Source organism: Pteropus vampyrus, unplaced genomic scaffold, assembly GCF_000151845.1.
Source record: "Pteropus vampyrus isolate Shadow unplaced genomic scaffold, Pvam_2.0 Scaffold436, whole genome shotgun sequence".
Taxonomy (NCBI): domain Eukaryota; kingdom Metazoa; phylum Chordata; class Mammalia; order Chiroptera; family Pteropodidae; genus Pteropus; species Pteropus vampyrus.
Window position 1 is genome coordinate 1,472,406 of NW_011889217.1, and position 18,047 is coordinate 1,490,452.

General features: G+C 42.0%; 1 protein-coding gene and 1 pseudogene across 1 annotated transcript; both read right to left on the bottom strand.

Annotated features, from left to right (window-relative positions):
- Positions 1–8,472: 8,472 nt before the first annotated feature.
- On the bottom strand, positions 8,473–13,981 carry FAM205C (family with sequence similarity 205 member C). The gene is made up of 5 exons (XM_011381527.2): positions 13,838–13,981; positions 13,309–13,354; positions 12,711–12,780; positions 11,264–11,751; positions 8,473–8,741 (listed from the first exon to the last, which is right to left on the bottom strand). Exons 1-5 carry the CDS (start codon positions 13,979–13,981, stop codon positions 8,473–8,475), a joined length of 1,017 nt encoding a protein of 338 aa, XP_011379829.2.
- Positions 13,982–15,659: 1,678 nt separating this feature from the next.
- Positions 15,660–15,777, bottom strand: LOC111732256 (annotated as a pseudogene).
- Positions 15,778–18,047: the final 2,270 nt, after the last annotated feature.

The window sequence follows — 18,047 nt, forward strand, 5'->3', positions numbered from 1 at the left end:
ATGTAGTAAAAGCAGGACCGTTTCACAAAACTTTGGGTTCAGTTACAGATCTATAAACATGTGTTTACAACTACATGTGTACAGGGTCACATCGTAAACTGTATTTCTTACTATGGGTCACAGTAAAAACAATTTGAAAAACATACCACGTAAGGTTTCTGAGGGAAACACTGACCTTGGAAATAGTAACTGATCATGAAGAAGGTCCACAGTAAAGGATGTGTTTCAGTTTTGCATTCTCCTTGGTGTGGTGTGCCTGTTCCTCTCACTGCAAGTTGGGGACTTGCTTTCCCATCTAATCACAGAGCATAGCTGGTGATTGTGAGGCATGTGGGCAGTGTCTTGGGGGAATATAGGCCCCACTTCTCACTTTAAGAAATTTCTGAAAAAAAAAGAAATAGCCTAAAGAAAATTTACACATACATATACATTCCTTCTCTGCCCTATCGCTAGATGTCCCATGGCTGGATGCTCCAATTAGGTCCATTAAAAGAATTTTTTAAAAAATGAGCACTCTAGATGTTTAGGACAGGAGAGGAACTCTGACTCTCTGTTCCAATGCTCATTCATAGACAGAGTGAATGAAACCCAGAACAGTAAAGCTGTTTTCTGGGTCACAGAGTATTATATGTAAAATTTAAAAAAGCATTATGTTGCCAACCCTGGGATATTTTTAAATTAATAATAAAGTATATAATTAATTTGCAATGTAGGAAAATTAGAAAGTACAGATTAACAAAAAGGTGAAAATAACAACTGTACATACATTTTTTTCTTTCAAGAATGAAATTATGAGAAAATCAATATGACCTTGGGTTTGGTGATGTCTTTTTAGATACATCACCAAAAGCACAGTTCGTAAAAATAATTGTTAAGTTGGACTTCATTAAAGTTAAAAACTTCTGCTCTTGAAAAGGCACTATTAAGAGAATGAACAATCTACACTTAGACAAAATCTTTGCAAAACACCAATCTGTTAAGGGACTAGTATCAAAAATATACAAAGAACTCTTAAAACTCAACAAGAAAATGAAAAACCCAATTTAAAAGTGGACAAAAAATCTGAACATCTCACCAAAGAAGATATACAATGGCAAGTAAGCATATCAGAAGATGTTCAACATCATATGTCATTAGATAATTCAAAATTAAACAACTATGAGATACCACTACACATCTATTAGAACAGCCAAAATCTAGAACACTGACAGCACCAAATGCTGGTGTGGATGCAGAGCAACAGGAACTCTCATTCATTGCTGGTGGGAATGCAAAATGGTGCCCCCCCTTTGGAAAACAGTTTAGCAGTTCCTTATAAAACTAAACATACTCATATGATCCAACAATTGTGCTCCTTGCTATTCACTCAAATTCACTGAAAACATGCATATTTATAATAGCTTTATTCATAATTGCCAAAACTTAGAAGCAACCAATATGTCCTTCAATAGGTGAAAGAATAGTCAAACTGTGGTAAATCTATACAATAGAATATTATTCAACATTAAAAAAAATGAGCTATTGAGCAATTTAAGACATGGAGGAAATACATATTGCTAAGTGAAAGAAGTCAATCTGAAAAGATTGCATACATATGATCTCAACTATAAAACGTCCTGGAAAAGGCAATACTATGAAGACAATAAAAAGATCAGTGGTCAACAACCAAAAAACAAAAAACCCAATTAAAACTGGACAATGGACTTGACCAGACATTTCTCTAAAGAATATATACAAATGGCCAATAAACACATGAAAAGATGCACAACATCATTAGTCATTAGAGAAATGCAAATCAAAGCTACAATGAGATACCATTTCATACTCATTAGGATGGGTATTATTTAAAAAAAAAAGAGTGAGAAAAGAACTGTCAGTGAACATGTGGAAAAATTGGAACCCTTATGCATTGCTGGTAGGAATGTAAAATGGTACAGCTACTGTGGAAAACAATTTGGCGGCAGTTCCTCTAAAAGTTAAACATATGTTTCAGTAATTCTATTCCTAGATATATACCCAAAGGAACCGAAAGTAAACATATACGTGCACACCATGTTTATAGCAGCATTTTTCACAATAGCCAAAAGGTTGAAACAACTCATGTCCATCAACAAATGAAGGGATAAACAAAATATGATATACGCATACAATGAAATATTATTTAGCCATAAAAAGATATTAAGTTTTGATGCACGCTACAACATAGGTGAACCTTGAACACATTGTGCTAAGCAAAATAAGCCATACAAAAGGGCAAGTATTATATGATTTCACTTATATGAAGTACCTAAAATAGGGAAATTGATAGAGACAAAACGTAGAATATATTACCAGGTGCTGGGGAAGGGTGGGGGAAATGGGAAGTTATTGTTTAATGGGTATAGTGTTTCTGTTTGGGTTGATGAAAAGTTTTGGAAATATATAGCAGTGATGGTTATACAACACTATGAATATTACTAACTTAATGTTACTGAATTGTACACTTAAAAGTGGTTGAGTGTTACTAACTTAATGTTACTGAATTGTACACTTAAAAATGGTTAAATGGTAAACTTCATGTTACCACAATTTAAAAAAAAGATCAGTGGTTGCCAGGGGTTGAAGGAAGGGAGAAAGGGATGAATAGGTAGAACACAGGGGATTTTTAGGGCAGTGAAACTATTCTATATGATATTATAATGGTTGATACATGTCATTATACATTGGCCAAAACCAAAAGTGAACCTTACTGTAAACTATTAACTTTAGCAATAATAACCCATCAGTATTGGCTCATCAATTATAACAAATGTACTACACTAAATGCAAGATGTTAACAATAGGGGAAAGTGTATGTGGCTAAGGGCAGGAAGTAGGTATATGGGAACTTTGTGCTTGCTGCTCAGTATTTCTGCAAACCTAAAACTGCTCTAAAAATAAAGTCTTAATATCTCAAAAATTATGCTATAATATGAATATTTTTGTAACTTGCTTTTTTCAATAGGTGCATACATTATTAACATTTTCCCAAGGATTCATTCAGCCTGGACAGGCCGGGGCAAGTGTATGGTGGTGATGGGGAGTGTGGCAAAAATAGAGATGATGCTGTGGAAGGTGGATGAGATTCAGAGGATATGGGAATTTAGGGGCAAATGATGTTTTACTCAGAGACCCACAGAGGAGAAGGACTGGAATTTGAGTGGACCAGCAGAGATAACTGAGCCCTTGAGTCTGAGCCTTCTAACAGTCTGGGAATTCAGGCAGGGTATGGTTTTCGGCTTATGCGCTGAGTCCCGGTCCCCTGCTGGCAAGAGGCTGACATGACAAGATTAAGCGAGAGCAAGGATATGGTCTCACACTCTTGCTCTCTTGTGCTCAGCATGTTCTATGACCTTCCTGCTAGGGTGGAGTGAGTAGGTACAGAAGTCAAGCAATTGTGGTGGTCAGCTGCCTGAAATTTCTGTGATAGGAATCTGCTACGGCAGGTATGAGCCTGTGGGGGACCATGGGAAGGACCTGATTCATCTAAGCCAGGATGTGTGCACATTAACCTTGGCTTCCTACCTGATGCTGTTGTGAGCAGTCTGAGTCACTTTCCTTCTTCTAGGCATCCTCTCTCATGGCTCTTTCCCCAAATCCCACCAGGCAGGAAGGATGTGCCTGTCACAAGACCTCCTTTGATCTTTGGGGATGCTTTAGAAAAAAAACCTGGAGGGTGTTGGCTCAGTAGTCCTAGGCCTTGTGCCTCCTCACCCTAGAGGTCACAAAGGGGGCTAGACCCCCATCCTTTAGGCACAGAATCATCATTCAGAGGAGGGACATGTTCTTGCTTCTTCTCATCTTGACTTTTCTGCATCTTGTTAGCAGTGGACACATTGTGCTAAGTGCTGGGATCCAGTCAGAGGAACCCTGTACCACCTCCTCCTGGTTTGATAGGATGTCACATCACCCTGGATTTCCTTAGGGATCAATGAGGCAGGGGTATCCCAAAGACCCCCATAAGGAAGTGTCAGCACTTCTTGTGCTTCTTCCAGCTCTTGGCTCCTCCGTGATAGGTCAGACACCAGGTCTCTGGACACTAGATGTTTCACCCTCTCTCTGTGTCTCTAGCCCCATCTTCTTCCTCATGTTCCATACATCTAGAGCTTTCCCTATGATCTCTATCACTGCTCTAGTGTTTCAAGAGCACATTCAACCACCTTATTATGTCCACCTGGGCTCTCAGTTGGCCACCGACTCCTTAGGCCCTAGTAGAACCTTGCCATGGTAAATTCCAGGATCTGTACCTCCAGCTTTCCAACTCTGGTTCTCCATACAACTCCCCCATCCCCAACCATGGTCCCTTCCCAGCTCCTCACTCACTCATATGAGTCTTTGCTCAGATGCTCTCACATGTGAAAGAAATCTTTCTTCTCTTTATAAAAAGTCTTACTCATTAACACTACCTTCTCTCTCCTTAACAACCGGCAAAGTGTCTGTGCTCTTTTCAAGGCCAATTACTTGACTTGGGTGGGTATTTACTCCCAATCCCTTACCTCTGTACCACCACATTCCTCCAGCAGTTCTCCTTTCCCTTATGCATAATCAATTTACCCCTCTCAACTGGATCTTTCCCATTGACATCCAACATGCTATATCTCCCATCTAAAAAAACGAACAAAACAAACAAACCCTCTGGATCCCACTTCCTTATCCAGCTATTCCTCATTTTTCTGCAACTCTATGGAACAAAACTCCTGAAGGAATTAATTATACTATCACCAACAGCTCTCCTCCATTCCCTCTTGAATTCACTTCAGTTACACCTTTACCTCTATTACTCACCTGAGTCAGTTCTTCTCAATGCCGTGAGTGATCTCTGTGTTGCTAAATTTAGTGGTCAACTCCGAGTCCTCATCTTGTTTGGCCGATTTGCAACTTTTCATGCAGTAACTCACTTTCTCCTTGCAATATTTTCCTCTCTTGATTCCAGTGTATCGCACACTCTTCCTGGATTTCCTTGTTTCCTGGCTACTACTACTCAGTCTCTGCTTGTTGGCTCCTTCTTTTCTTCCCAGTTTCTTAATGTTGAAGAGTCCCAGAGCCCAGTCCTTAGTTGTCTCCTTCATTTACACTCATTACTTTGGTGATCTTATCTGATCTCATGGTTTTATGAGTCAATCAATCAATCAACCAATCATCTGTAGCCAGGACCCTCCCTGAGAAACATCATGATTCTGTATTGAGAATAGACTGTTGGAAGTATGGTCTTAGGAAGAAGCAGGGAGATTAGTTATGATGCTACTGCAGTAATAATAGCAGCAGAAGGAGTTAGAAGTGGTCATGTATAGGATTTGTTCTGAAGACAGAGACATCAGAATTTACTGATGGATTGGAAGTGGAGTGTTGGAAACATAAGTCAAGTATGGCATCAAAGTGTTTGACCTGAACAACTGGCAAGAGAGAGATGCCATTAATTGATGTGGGAAATACTGTAGTGGGAACAGGTTTGGTGTTTTTGATTGAGTGGTGGTGGGTGTACAGGGAATCAGGAGTTCGCTTTTGAGATGAATATTGGATATTCAAGTGTATATGTTTAGACAACTTGGGCATGTAAGACCTTCTACTCCATAAGATAATGATCTCCATGTAGGCAAAGCCCATGTCTTGGTGACTGTTGTGTATGGCATGGTTCCTGGAACACAGTAAGTACTCAAATATAATTGTTGAATGTCAGATGGCTCTTAAGGTAATTTTTATTGTGACCCCTTTATGTTATCCTCAGGTTCTCCTTATCAGCTGAGTGCTTCCTCCTGTGTCAGAACCCCATATACCATAGCATTTATCCCACTGATGTAATAATTTAGCTGCCTTCCCAGTCCAGTCTCATGATTTGTGGTTTTAAATACATCTAGCTATCTGTCTATCTGTCTATCTGTCTATCTATCTATCTATCTATCTATCTATCTATCTATCTATCTATCCATCCATCCATCCATCCATCCATCCATCCATCCATCCATCCATCTATCTATCATCTATCATTTATCTATCATATGTATATCTGCTTATCTAGCTGTCTGCCTGCCTGCCTAAAGCCTGGGCCCTTCCCTGAACTCTGGGATCATACGCCCAATCATCTAATGAACATATGCATTTGAATGTCCAATATCTATAACTGTATGAAAGTGAACTCCTAATTACCCACCCCCACCCCAATCACACATGCCACCCTACTCCAATCATAGTATTTTTTATATCAGTTAATGGCAACTCCCTCTTGCCAGTTGTCCAGGCCAAAAACAGTGGTGTCATCTTTGATGGTTTTTCTTCTCTGTCCATATCCAGTCTATCAGCGAATCCTGTTTTCTCTACCTTCAAAAAGAATCCAGCATCTAAATACTTTTAATAGCCTCTGCTTCTACCATTATTGGAGTAACCTCATAACTAATTTCCCTATTTTTACTAAAGTCTATTCCCCCAACACTCTATTAGCACCACAGCCTAAGTGAACCTTTTAAAATGTCAGATCTAAGCAGACTCCCTGATAGGTCCCCCATTTACTCGAAGTCAACAGCTTTGCAATGACCTTCTAGGCCTTATCCCACATGACCCCCTTACTGCTCTGACCTCATCCTCTACTATTTTATCCCTTGATTATTCTACTTCAGGCTCGCTGTCCTTGATCCTCGAAATAAGCTACGTATGTTCCAACCTCCCGACATCTGCATTAGCTTTAATTTCTGACCAGAATGCTCTTCCTTAGTTATCCATGTGGTTTACTCTCCCATCTCCCTCTAGTCCATGCTCGCATGTTAACTTCTTAGTGAGATCTGTCCTGAACTCCCTATTTAAACTGTCTTATCTATTTCTTCCCCAAATTCATGCTCTTGATTTTTTGCATATATTTAGTCACCTTCTACATACTATATTTTTTTACTTATGCTTCTTTTATCTCTCTCTCTAGTGTACCATCAATGTAAGCTTGTTGGGGACAGAGCTTTTTTCTCCTTTCGTTCAATGTATTTCCAGCACCTATATAAGTGCCTGGCATAGAGTAGATGCTCAACATTAGTTGAATAAATGAAAAAATGGATGAGTTAATGCCATTTATTCTCCAGATTGGCAGCCTCATTCCAATCCCTCAAATATTTTGATACAGTTTTTGATTATAAGTATTTCTCCGGCAAGTCACTATTCTCTAGTATGTTGTGCCCATTGATTTGACACTATGCCTTTGCTTATGTTGTACTCCCAGCCTGTGGAAGCCTCTCTACTCCCCACCTCCCTGACGGCTAACTTCTGCTCACCCTTTGAAACTTAGTCTACACATCACCTCTCCCAGGAAAATTTCCATGAACACCCCCCAAAACTAGGTGAAATGCCTTCCTGTGTACTTTTGCTTACTTACTCTAACTAGCTCTTTCCACACTGCTTCTGGTGACATTTTAACTCTCTATTCCAGGAGTCCATGAGCTCCAAGGGAGGAAGGTCTGTGTGTTGTTCACCATTGTGTCCCTAGTGTCTGGCATAGTACCTTGCACACAAATTACTCAGATATTTGAATTACTGAATGCAAGACTCAGCTCAAAGTTATTTTTACTGTGATCCTTTTGGGGACTTTCTCATCAATTGTTCTTCATTTTAGGAGGCATCCATTCCATGCATTTGAAAGGCAATGATGATCAAACAGGCAGCAGGACTACAGAAGGTTCCCAGATGGTTTATCCCTTAAAGATCTAATCAGTAACAACAGAGCATAGTGAGGGAAGATTCTATTCTTTGCTTTTGATATCTGTCATATTAGCTTTGTGCTTTTGATAAACACAAAGCACCTCCTCAAGGATGGAGCACGCCCCTCTAAAAACCTTCTCTCTAGATTGTGGCCATATATAGAAGTTACTCATGAATTGTGCCTATGGGCCAAAAATGCACTGGATCCCTTACCACTACTGCTTGTACTATCCTTGTGTCCATATTGCTCCTTTGGGCCCAAAGACACTATGAAAAGCCATGATAGAATTCAAGCCTGATCTCTACCTTCAATGCACCTTAGATGAGTCTTCCTTTTCTGCTCAAGTCCCTTTATCTGAAGTTCAAAGAGTTGTATGGAATGTTGACCCATCTGATCCATCTGAAATATGGGCTTAAGCTTTAGTACCATATGGGAAGTACTATCTACCTCCTCTATTCTCTCCATCATATATCGCATTGAAAATAAGGAGGCACAAACAGGTGGTTCTTTGCTTAGAGATATAGAATATATTTGGAGATGGTCCTGCCTCACTTGCACATTAATTGAAATGATGATGACAGCCTTTTGCAGGGGGATGCAGACGACTGGGAAACCATGGACTTCTTTCTGGACTGGGTATTCTCCTTGCATAGACCAGTGCCTTCTGCTGGGGTAAGAGTTGAGACCTGGGATGGATTTTCTGTTTGAGTGGCACAAGTCAACTGAGGACAGTACTCGAAGCTGTTGTGGGAAAGGCACTGGAACCAGGTGTGGCTGGACTAAAGTGGGTGTTGATGCTGTTCATTGTCTACGCACTGGCAGGCATCAAAGAAGGTCATGCCCTCCTCCTCTGTTTTCTTCTTCAACTTAGCTGGCCTCACAGGGCCTTTGGTGAGGGGTGGACTCTTCTCAACATTTTTTGTCATAGTTTTTTCTACTGTCTCATCCTTAGAGAGAATGGATTCCTTATGCCCTTGACCTTTCACCTTGGGGTTAATCCAGTGTAGAAAGTGCTTCATCTTATTTCCCAAGCCAGCTTCTGTAGCTTCTGCAAGGGTGGGGCACTTGTGAGTATGAGCTGCTTTTACCAGACCCTATAGCTCTAGGCCCTAGAAAGCCCTACAAATTTTGTCCCTGCAAAGTTTGGTTCTGAAAAATGTGGCTCCTTCAAATGCTGAACCTGAAAATTTAGCCAGCAAATTACGGTCCAGTAAGTTGATCTTGTAAGGTCAGGCCATTTAAGCTCTGGGCTTTCCTGATTTGGCATTCTCAGGAATCCTTATTTGGGTGAGGTCATTCAGTGGCTTAGTCTAACTGCCCTATAGACCATTCGTATCTGGATTTTTGCCCCAAGGAATCCTGGAGTATACTCTAGAAACTCAAGGTGAAAGAGAGCTGGTGAAGGTGCTGACAGGGAACAGTAAGCTAAGAGGATGGAGATGGTGGCTCTACAGATTCAGACAGATTCATATTAGTCCCTATTCACTCAAGGCAACCATCTTGGTAAAACTGAAATTCTACCCGAGAAGAGCCTGGAGATACATTTGGGAAGTTAGGGCTCTGGTGGTTCTACTTAGAAGTGTCTCTGCTGGCCCCTGAACCTCCTCAGAGTACATGTTCTCTCTGGTTAGGGAGAATCTCAACACTGCACCCCCTTCTCTGTGATTCTCTGCTATTTTGAGTTTCCCTGGGCCCTGTTTCCTCTGCTGGGGTAGGGAATTGTCTTCACCCTTGCAGAGACCTGGGGCTAAGGGGTCCAGGGCTCCTCCAGGCTGAGGTTGTTCGCTCTGGCCTCCAGCTGAACACAAAGCACCTGGGCCTCTGTTATGTCCCCACTGGGTTGTGAAATCTTAGAGGACCAGTGGGAAGAACCATAAGTACTGCTCTGGAATTAGCTTGCTTTTGGTTCTGTTATACCACTTTAGTTTAGTTGCAAGCTGTTCTTTAAGGGGAGGTCATCTGGGATACATGGGATGCCTGGTGGGATGGGGAGTTCCTGGGGCAATATTTTCCCTTGCTTTTTAGACTCCTAAAGGACTCTTAGGCACATATATTCCTTGGGACAATCACAATTTGTTCCCTGGACTCCTCTGTCTTTATGAGATTTCCCAAATGTATCTCCAGCAATTTATTTTTCAGGTTAAAATTTAGTTTGGCCAAAATGGGTGTCTTGAGTGCAGAGGGGCTAGCAGGGTCTGTCTGGATCTCTAGAGGCACCATCTCTGTTCACCCATACTTCAGTCTGGAATGCTTATGCACTGTCCATGCAAGTTTCATTGGCATCTTGAAAGCATGGCTCAGGAATTATACATTGATGTTTAGATGAGTTTGAGCCAAAGGCTCTGTTGGAACCCCAATAGGCCAGGTATAATCTCTGAGACTGCTGATTGGCTAGTGATTGCCAGGGCCATGCCTTTGGAAAGAGCCACATAATAAAGAGCCAGAGGCCTGACAGGAAGGCCAAACTTGTCTCCTGTTTCTCAATAATTCCCTGGGGATACCCACACAGGTGCTGATCAGGGTGATAAGTGACAGCATCTGGTGAGGCTTGTTGCTGCTGGTCTAGATGAACTCTGGAAGCTCTGGGCGTGCTCCAGGAAAATATTATTTGCCTCCTCAGGACTGACTATTTCAAATAGGCTTCCCCAAATAGGTAGGCTCCTAGGTCTCAGGAGAAGAGTTAATTAACATGTCTCAGGGATTATGTTGTATGGTTCTCTGCATCAACAGAGATATTTGGGCAAAAGCTGTCAAGCCCCACCAAAGCCAGGGCTGCCTGTGCAGCAGGTGTCACTCCAAGGCTTCATACTTGGCCAGAGTTGGAAATGGGACATTGATATGGGTTTGTTGTTAGTCAGATGCAAAAACCCGAATTCAGAAACATGGGACGAAGGTGGGGCTAACTGAGGTGGAGGAAATTTTAGACAGCACAGAAATTAAGGAGAAATTATTGAAGAGAAAGGAGCTGGGGGCACCTCTTTTGTGGAGAGATATCCAGGAGCAAATCATTGTGCAGAAAAGAGGAACCATAGGAAAATAGTTGGGTTTATGCTGCAGATAACACACTGAGGCCTCAGTGTGTCCCCCAGACAATGGACAGAGACCACTTAGTAACCAAAAGGTGGTAGAGGGGAGAACCAGAGCCATGGAGTTTGGGATTTACCTACATTGATATTTGCTCTGAGTCCACAGTGGATCCTTCAAAACCCCAGGAAGTTTGGGTGAACTGGCTGCTCTCCCATGAATCCCAGGTCAGGGAGATAAAAGCCCATCTATTCAACAGAGGCCTTAGATATAGCATTATGATGAAAGAAATGGCTGTCTTTTCCTTCAGGTTTGGAAAATATTTGGGGCAGTGTGATACAAGCTGCCGTAGGAACTCTTCTACAGATCTTGGAAGCCCTCAGGTGTAGAAATGCATGCATTCATATATCTATACTTAAAGATACCTAACAGCTCTTGTGACGTAGGAATAGCAAGTAAAAGGAATGCAAGGCCATGGAATATTTTAGGTTCATGAGCTCTGGATTCAGAGAAAGGAAGAGAATCAGGTATTCGAGGGCCGCTGACCTTGTTTCTCCAGGACACATTTGGAATTGCTCTTCTTCTTGTCCTGCTGGTTCGTAGGAATCCTATGCTCCTCAAGGCTTGAAGAATACAGAGCTCCTGCATCCCAGGACATACATTGTGTTTGAAACCCCTGCTTTCGCTGGTGTTTAGCCCGGTAATCTTGGATGGTGGCTGCACTGGTTGACTGGGCAGTTGACTGGACTGAGGATTTCTGATCAGTTAGCTGTGACATGGAGGGGGTTGTAGATGGAAGTGAAAGCTCTTGGGAGTGATGGGAACCTTGATTCTGCCCAAAAGACATATTAGACATGGAAAAAATCTCTGGGCAAGAGGAGGCCCGTGATAGCCCTGATGAAGTGGGAGAGACCAGGGTGTTCTCACCCTCCAGCAAATGCTGGATCTCTAGAGCCACAGCATTGCAGATGGGGCAGGAAGGATCTGCACACAGGAGCCTCCGCACACTTCCCTCCTGAGGAAGCCAACCTTGTCTAGGAAGGAAAACATGGCAACAGTTAACAATGGAATGACAAGTGTGTGGCCTGGAGATTATCCCTGCCCTCCCTAGTCCTACAAGGCCTGGGGCCTGCACCCCCTGGGCTTTCTAGAAAAGTCATGGTGGGCTGGGCTGAGGGTCTGGGGCTTGTTGGGCAAGGTCTCAGACAATCCATGGGAGCACAGGGACACGGGAGACTGGGAGGTAAGGTGAGTCCTCTGTTGGCCTCTGTTGAGAAGTTAAACCAGGACAAGGGAACAAGGATGGGGGAGTCAGTGGTTGGCCGATGGGGCATCACCAAGGACTTCACTAGGTTGAACCTGGAGTCTGTCTCGTTTGGGACTAAGAAGGCTATAGACTGGTAGGCAGAGTTTCCAAATTGTGAAAAATGAGGTCCTTGTGGGAGCTTTGCTTTCTTGGGACAATAAGGTGTACACAACACATCTTGGGAGACAATCGCATTCTCTAGAGTTTTTAAGAAGAGGATGAGATCATAAGCTCCTGGCTGAGGGCTGTCCCAGGAACTGGCCTCTGAAGACAGAACCAGAGGAGGTAATGTCAACAGGGTCCAGGGCCTGTGTGTGAAAAGGTGTGGCTATAAAGAGACTATGACAATGGTGAGTTATTTATGCACATATTTATACATTCTCTTGCCTGCATAACTTGTCTTGTGGCTGAGTGCAAACCCATAGAGAGTGTTTAATGAATTATGCAGTAGTCAAATCCTGAACTGCAGGAGCACTGTGAGCCTAGCTCAGAGCAGAACTGGGAGACTCCTCTCTGAGATGTCTGAACCCCGCTCTGTCCTGGCACCCTCTCAACCAGTGCTCCAGCCTCCACTGCGTCTGGCTCCCTCCCAGCCATTATCCCTCTCTTCATCCCTGCCCCAGGGCAAGCACAGAAATCATCACAGGCCAGGCCAGAGTTGGGAGACTAGGAAGAGCAAGAGATCACCTTTTCATGATAGAGAGCAGCTCCCATGGCTTCTCAGCTTCTTTCTGAGAAAGTCTTGAAAGTCCCCTAGCTGAGAAACCAGGAGACAGTGTTATGTGGAACAGGAGAGGCTTCACGGATATCCTATAGACAGCTGAAGGTCTTTGAATGAGAGGAGACTGAAAACCCCAATAGTCGATGCTCTAAGGCATGTCTGGGTAGGACTTAACCAGTTACCATGTGTTGTCCCTGAGCTAATCCTACTAGACCTTCACAACCACACTGTGACTGAGGCAGGATCCTTAGATGCCCATTTCATGGATAAAAGACAGAGATGAAGTAATAACCATAGGGTCGTAAAACTAGTAGATGACACAGTTAAGGACTTCTGCCCTACTTCCTCATTCTATTCCCTGGGGTAAGGTGGAGAATTTTGGAACATTCTCAGGCCCAGATTTCCCACCCAAAGAATTTTTCTGAGAGAGTTTGTCAACTTGGGAAATTGGAGCCTTCAGTGATTAGAGCACCCGGCTCTTGACACTGGGGGTCAAAGAGGGGCAGGATCTATGGGGATCTCATTCACAGTGGAGGGGAGTCATAGAAGAGACTGAGATTTTACCTCTTGATGTTCTATATTTAGCCCTTTGTTTGACTCTCTGGTGGTGCTAAAGATAAAAAAAAAGAGTGTGAAGCTGGGGCACCCTTTTCTTTTCACATCTAAAATGAGGCGAACCCCACAAATATTTCCCAAACTTTTTCTGTATACCAATTTTATATATTCTCCTACCTTTCTTTTTCCTATTCTACATTTCCCACCCACCCCCATCATTTCCTTTCTCATTTCTGATTCATTTTGAGGCTCTTTGATACTCCATACCTCCACTCCCATTCCCTGAACAAGTTCTGTGGAGAGATTAGAATGAGACAGGAGAAAAAGTAGAACAGATTAAAGAATGAGTGGTCTAGTTGTCAAGGATTTTAGCTATCCAAGACTCTAAATGTCTACCAACTAGAAGAACCACCTAAATTTGGAGCTGTTCTGGGAAATCCCCAGTAACAACAACAACAACAACAACAACAACAAAAAAAAAGCAAGGAGTAAGAGTAACAAGAGAAAGATTTCAGTTATGGTCATAATGTTTCCCTACCCGGCAACAGCTCCTGTTAGGTCTCAACCTTAATTTTCGATGGTTCTTTTTCACTTGCCAAATAATTAATGCAATAATGATGATGGAGCCATAAGTGTATAAGGGATATCCAATATCCCACAGTACAAAGGTAGGGCTCAACATATTCTAAACCTCACTAGCCATCCTCTTCCTAGGCTTTCCAGATCTTGGAACCTAATGCCACCATATTCTAGACCCTGTCATCTCTGCCTCACAGAGGATGGAACCAGACCATCAGACTGCATCACAAAGCCCTCCTGTTTCACAAGGCATACAGAGCACCCAGACCTTTATCTGTCTAGGAGAAGCTCATGTAATTCAGGGTTCAGATAAGGGCGTCTGGTTGTGTGGGTTGCAGAGCCTAGGCCTAAAGGTGCCAAGGTCCCTGACAGCATATATTCTTTCATGCTCTTTCTATCCTTTCTACTCTGATGGCTCAGCTCTCTCCTTTAAGACAATAGTCTGACATCTACAGTTAACTGAGTCTTTATGTACACTGCCTGCTCTGTAAGAGAGATAGTGGCCAGGTCCGAGGAACTCCATGAATTAAATCACCTTTACTGGGAAGATAACTAAAAAACATACAAGAGGAAGGGACATGCAGTGTCTTGTTAAGTCTTGAAAAGAGAGAGTTTTGATGTCACAGGCAATAAATAGGTAATCAATATTGAAAAGTTCAGGAAGAGAACCATGTCTGACATGTCAAGGAAAGGACACAGCTTCTGTTCTTTTAAATAACTTTCTTATTTAAAGAAAGACTCCTCCCAATCTGTGTGGTCAAGCTTCAGATGGGCAGGAAGAGACTGAAAACAGTGTCTTCTATGGAGGCACATGAATGAGTCTCACCTCTGAAGCTTGATTTTCCAGATGGCCTCTACAGATCTTATAGCATCCTGCCTGTTCATGGAGATGGATTATTGACAAGAATTTTGATTAAGGATCACAAACTTGTGGCTTGTTGGTTGATTCCATCATGGTTGGAATGTTTGGCTAAGTGTTTTATGAAAGTCTGAATTTGAACACCTTTAGGCAGGGCAAGCTTGTTCCTGTTCATCGTCAATACTCACCACTATCATGCCCATTGATTCACATATTAATGTTGACTTCACGGACCCTGTTGACATTGTGATATGCTTCCAACGCTCCAGGAGTTCTGAATTTCCTTAAGAAGTTTTCTCCCTGATGAGAATGATCCCACAGCCCCACAATTCTTAGGCCCCAAAATCTCTGAAGAGGCTATTTGGTCCTGCCTTCAGCATCCAGTCCTCCACAGAACAAGTATGGCGAGCACTCAATCTGATCTCTCAAGACACTTAAAAATCTAATTTCAAAGACAAAACTAATTCGCATGAATCAAGAACCAACCTTATCAGGGGTTGGGGAAGAGGGGAATAGGGAGTTATTATTTAATGGGCAGAATTTCTGTTTGGGATGAAAAAAAGTTCTGTAAATAGTAGTGGTGATGGTTGCACAACATTGTGAATGTACTTAATGACACCGAAATGTACACTTAAAAATGGTTAAAGTAGTACATTTTGTATTAAGTATATTTAACCACAATTTAAAAGACAAAAGACCGAGAAAACAATCATTAGCATGAGGAACTTTTTACTAGCTGTAAGGAAGAATATTCTGAAAATGATTTGATAAAGAAATGGACTAGTGAATGTTTTTCTTAAATGTTTTTATTTTTTTTATATATTTTTCTTTTTTATTTTTTTTTTAGGCAAGGCAACCCTTAGTTGACCTCACAGATTGCAAGGACCTTGTCAGCTTACAATCCCTTATTTTTTATTTTTCATGCCTACAGCACCTGATCTTCCTAGGTGGTCTCCCATCCAAGTACTAACCAGGTCCGACCCTGCTTAGCTCCAAGATCAGATGGGATCAGGCTTGTTCAGGGTGGCATGGCCGTAGACTCTTTTTATATTTTAATTTTAAATATAGATCCTTACATTTCAGATAATTTAATAAGAAGAATCTCACCCTGAATATGGGATGAATTTGAGCCATTTCAACATTTTCTCAACTTGCAAATTCCATAACACAGTACAGGGAAGACTTTTTTCAGCCAAAGAACACTGAATGATAGGTTAGCAAAAATCAACTAAAAAGCAGCTTGCATCAGACTTTTAGTAGCCAGTCAAGATACCTACAAAGTAATTGAATCTTTTATTACTTTTATTATTCCTACCCAAACCCAACCTGCTCCTGCTTCCTGAAGCTGCTGCTGTCCTCTGTGCTGCTGCAACCGCTCCGTCTCACATTCACCTGACCCGGAGTGGCGCTGCATGGTGTTTGGTGTCCTCCTCCTCTGGGCTCTGAGTACATGTGATTAACAAGCTTCTATTAATCTCAGAGGTCTAGTATCAGTGTTATTCATTCAGCCATTCCCAGAACCCTAGGGTGGGACTCTCCCCCTAGCCAATGGGATGTAGAGGAGTTTAACAGAATACTATATATCCTACTCAACCAGCTTCTGCTTCCTGCAACTGCTGCTGCCTTTTTGCTGTTGAAACAGTGTTCAGTCTCCATTAGCCTGATCTCTTGTCCCAGGCAAAACCATCGAAACCTGCAAACTTCACACCTGCTCCAATCGATGTACTTGCCTTACAGATAACCCATAGCCACTGTCATCCCACTAAACCATTTAAACCATCTGCTGCAAACTCCTCTACAGAAGCTCACCCAGCCTCTGCTCCTCTCAGATCTGAGGAGTTAGAACCAAAGATAATCTTATGCCTTTTGCAGAATTGGCCTTCAGTACAGGTTTATGTATTGATTTTGCACTTGTTGATGGAGGGTGCTTCTGTGGATAGGGCAGTGGGGTCAGTGTCTTCCTAAACACAGCACCTGCGTGTAATGAACATACTGTTTGTCATTTTCAATTATGTGGGTAGAGATCCTCACAGTTGCCCTTCCTGCCTCATGGTTTATAGTGAACAGCAAACAAGGGAGATGAAGTACATGAAAAGCCTCTGTGGACACTGGAGGACTACATAATTCTAAAGGATTAATATTCATTTGTTTCTAGCAAACATGCTAAAGCCAGACCTTGCTTTCATGATAATGCTATAGCACCACGGTCATTGTAATAGTAGAATTTCCTCAGAAAACTATTCACGGTTATTGATTCATATGTACCATGGGTCATATCATAGCCCTATAAAAATCCTGACAGACATGCCACCAATGTGTGTTGTCCCTCTATCCAAGCCTTATGAGGGAGTTTTGCTATGTCTTTCTCAGAAAATATTACTGATTACCTCAGATATGCCAAGGTGTTGGGACAGAGGAGCATAGTTTTTGCTATTGAGCAGCAACATTTTTATACATGAGCATTTTTATTAATGCCCAAGAGCTAAGATTTCCAGAGAGTTGGACAGGAAGCCCCAGAGCAGTGTCAGGCAGCAAGACCACCAGCACTCAGCAGTGTTACTACACTATGCAGAAGTGTAGCAAGCAGCTAGAGGCACTAGAGGGCAGCACATGCCCACTTAACACTCTTAGGCAGGCGAGCTCAGTAACAGGAACAGATTATCTACTCCAGTAGCTCTCAATCCTAGCCTCACATCAGAATTGCTGGGAGGCTTGTAAAAATATAGATTTCTTAGCCTTACCCCAGACTTAATCAGAATCTCTAGGGGCAGGGTCAGCAATCTATACATTATGAATGAAAAATAATACTCATAAGATAAAGCACTGGGCTCTAGGTGTGCATTTGGTAGCAATTGGCCTCCAAACAGCAACAGTTCTCCCTTCCCCCGTTTTATTGACATATAATCAACATAATATTGTATTAGTTTAAGATGGACAACATAATGGTTTGATACATGTATGTATTAGTAAATGATTACAATAAGTTTAGTTAACTTGCATCACCTTACATGTTATATGTTTTTTTCCTGTGATGAGAATTACTCTCTTAGCAACTTTCAAATATACAATGCAGTATTGTTAACTACAGTCACCATGCTATATATTAGATCCCTAGAACTTATCTTATAACTGGAAGTTTGTACCTTTTGACTCACCCATTTCCCCCACCCCTCATCCACTGCAGCTGGCAACCATCAATCTGTTGTTTTTATGAGTTCAGGTTTTTTTTAGATTCCACATTTAAGTGAGATCACATAGTATTTGTCTTTCTCTGTCTGATTTATTTTACTTAGCATAATGCCCTCAAGAT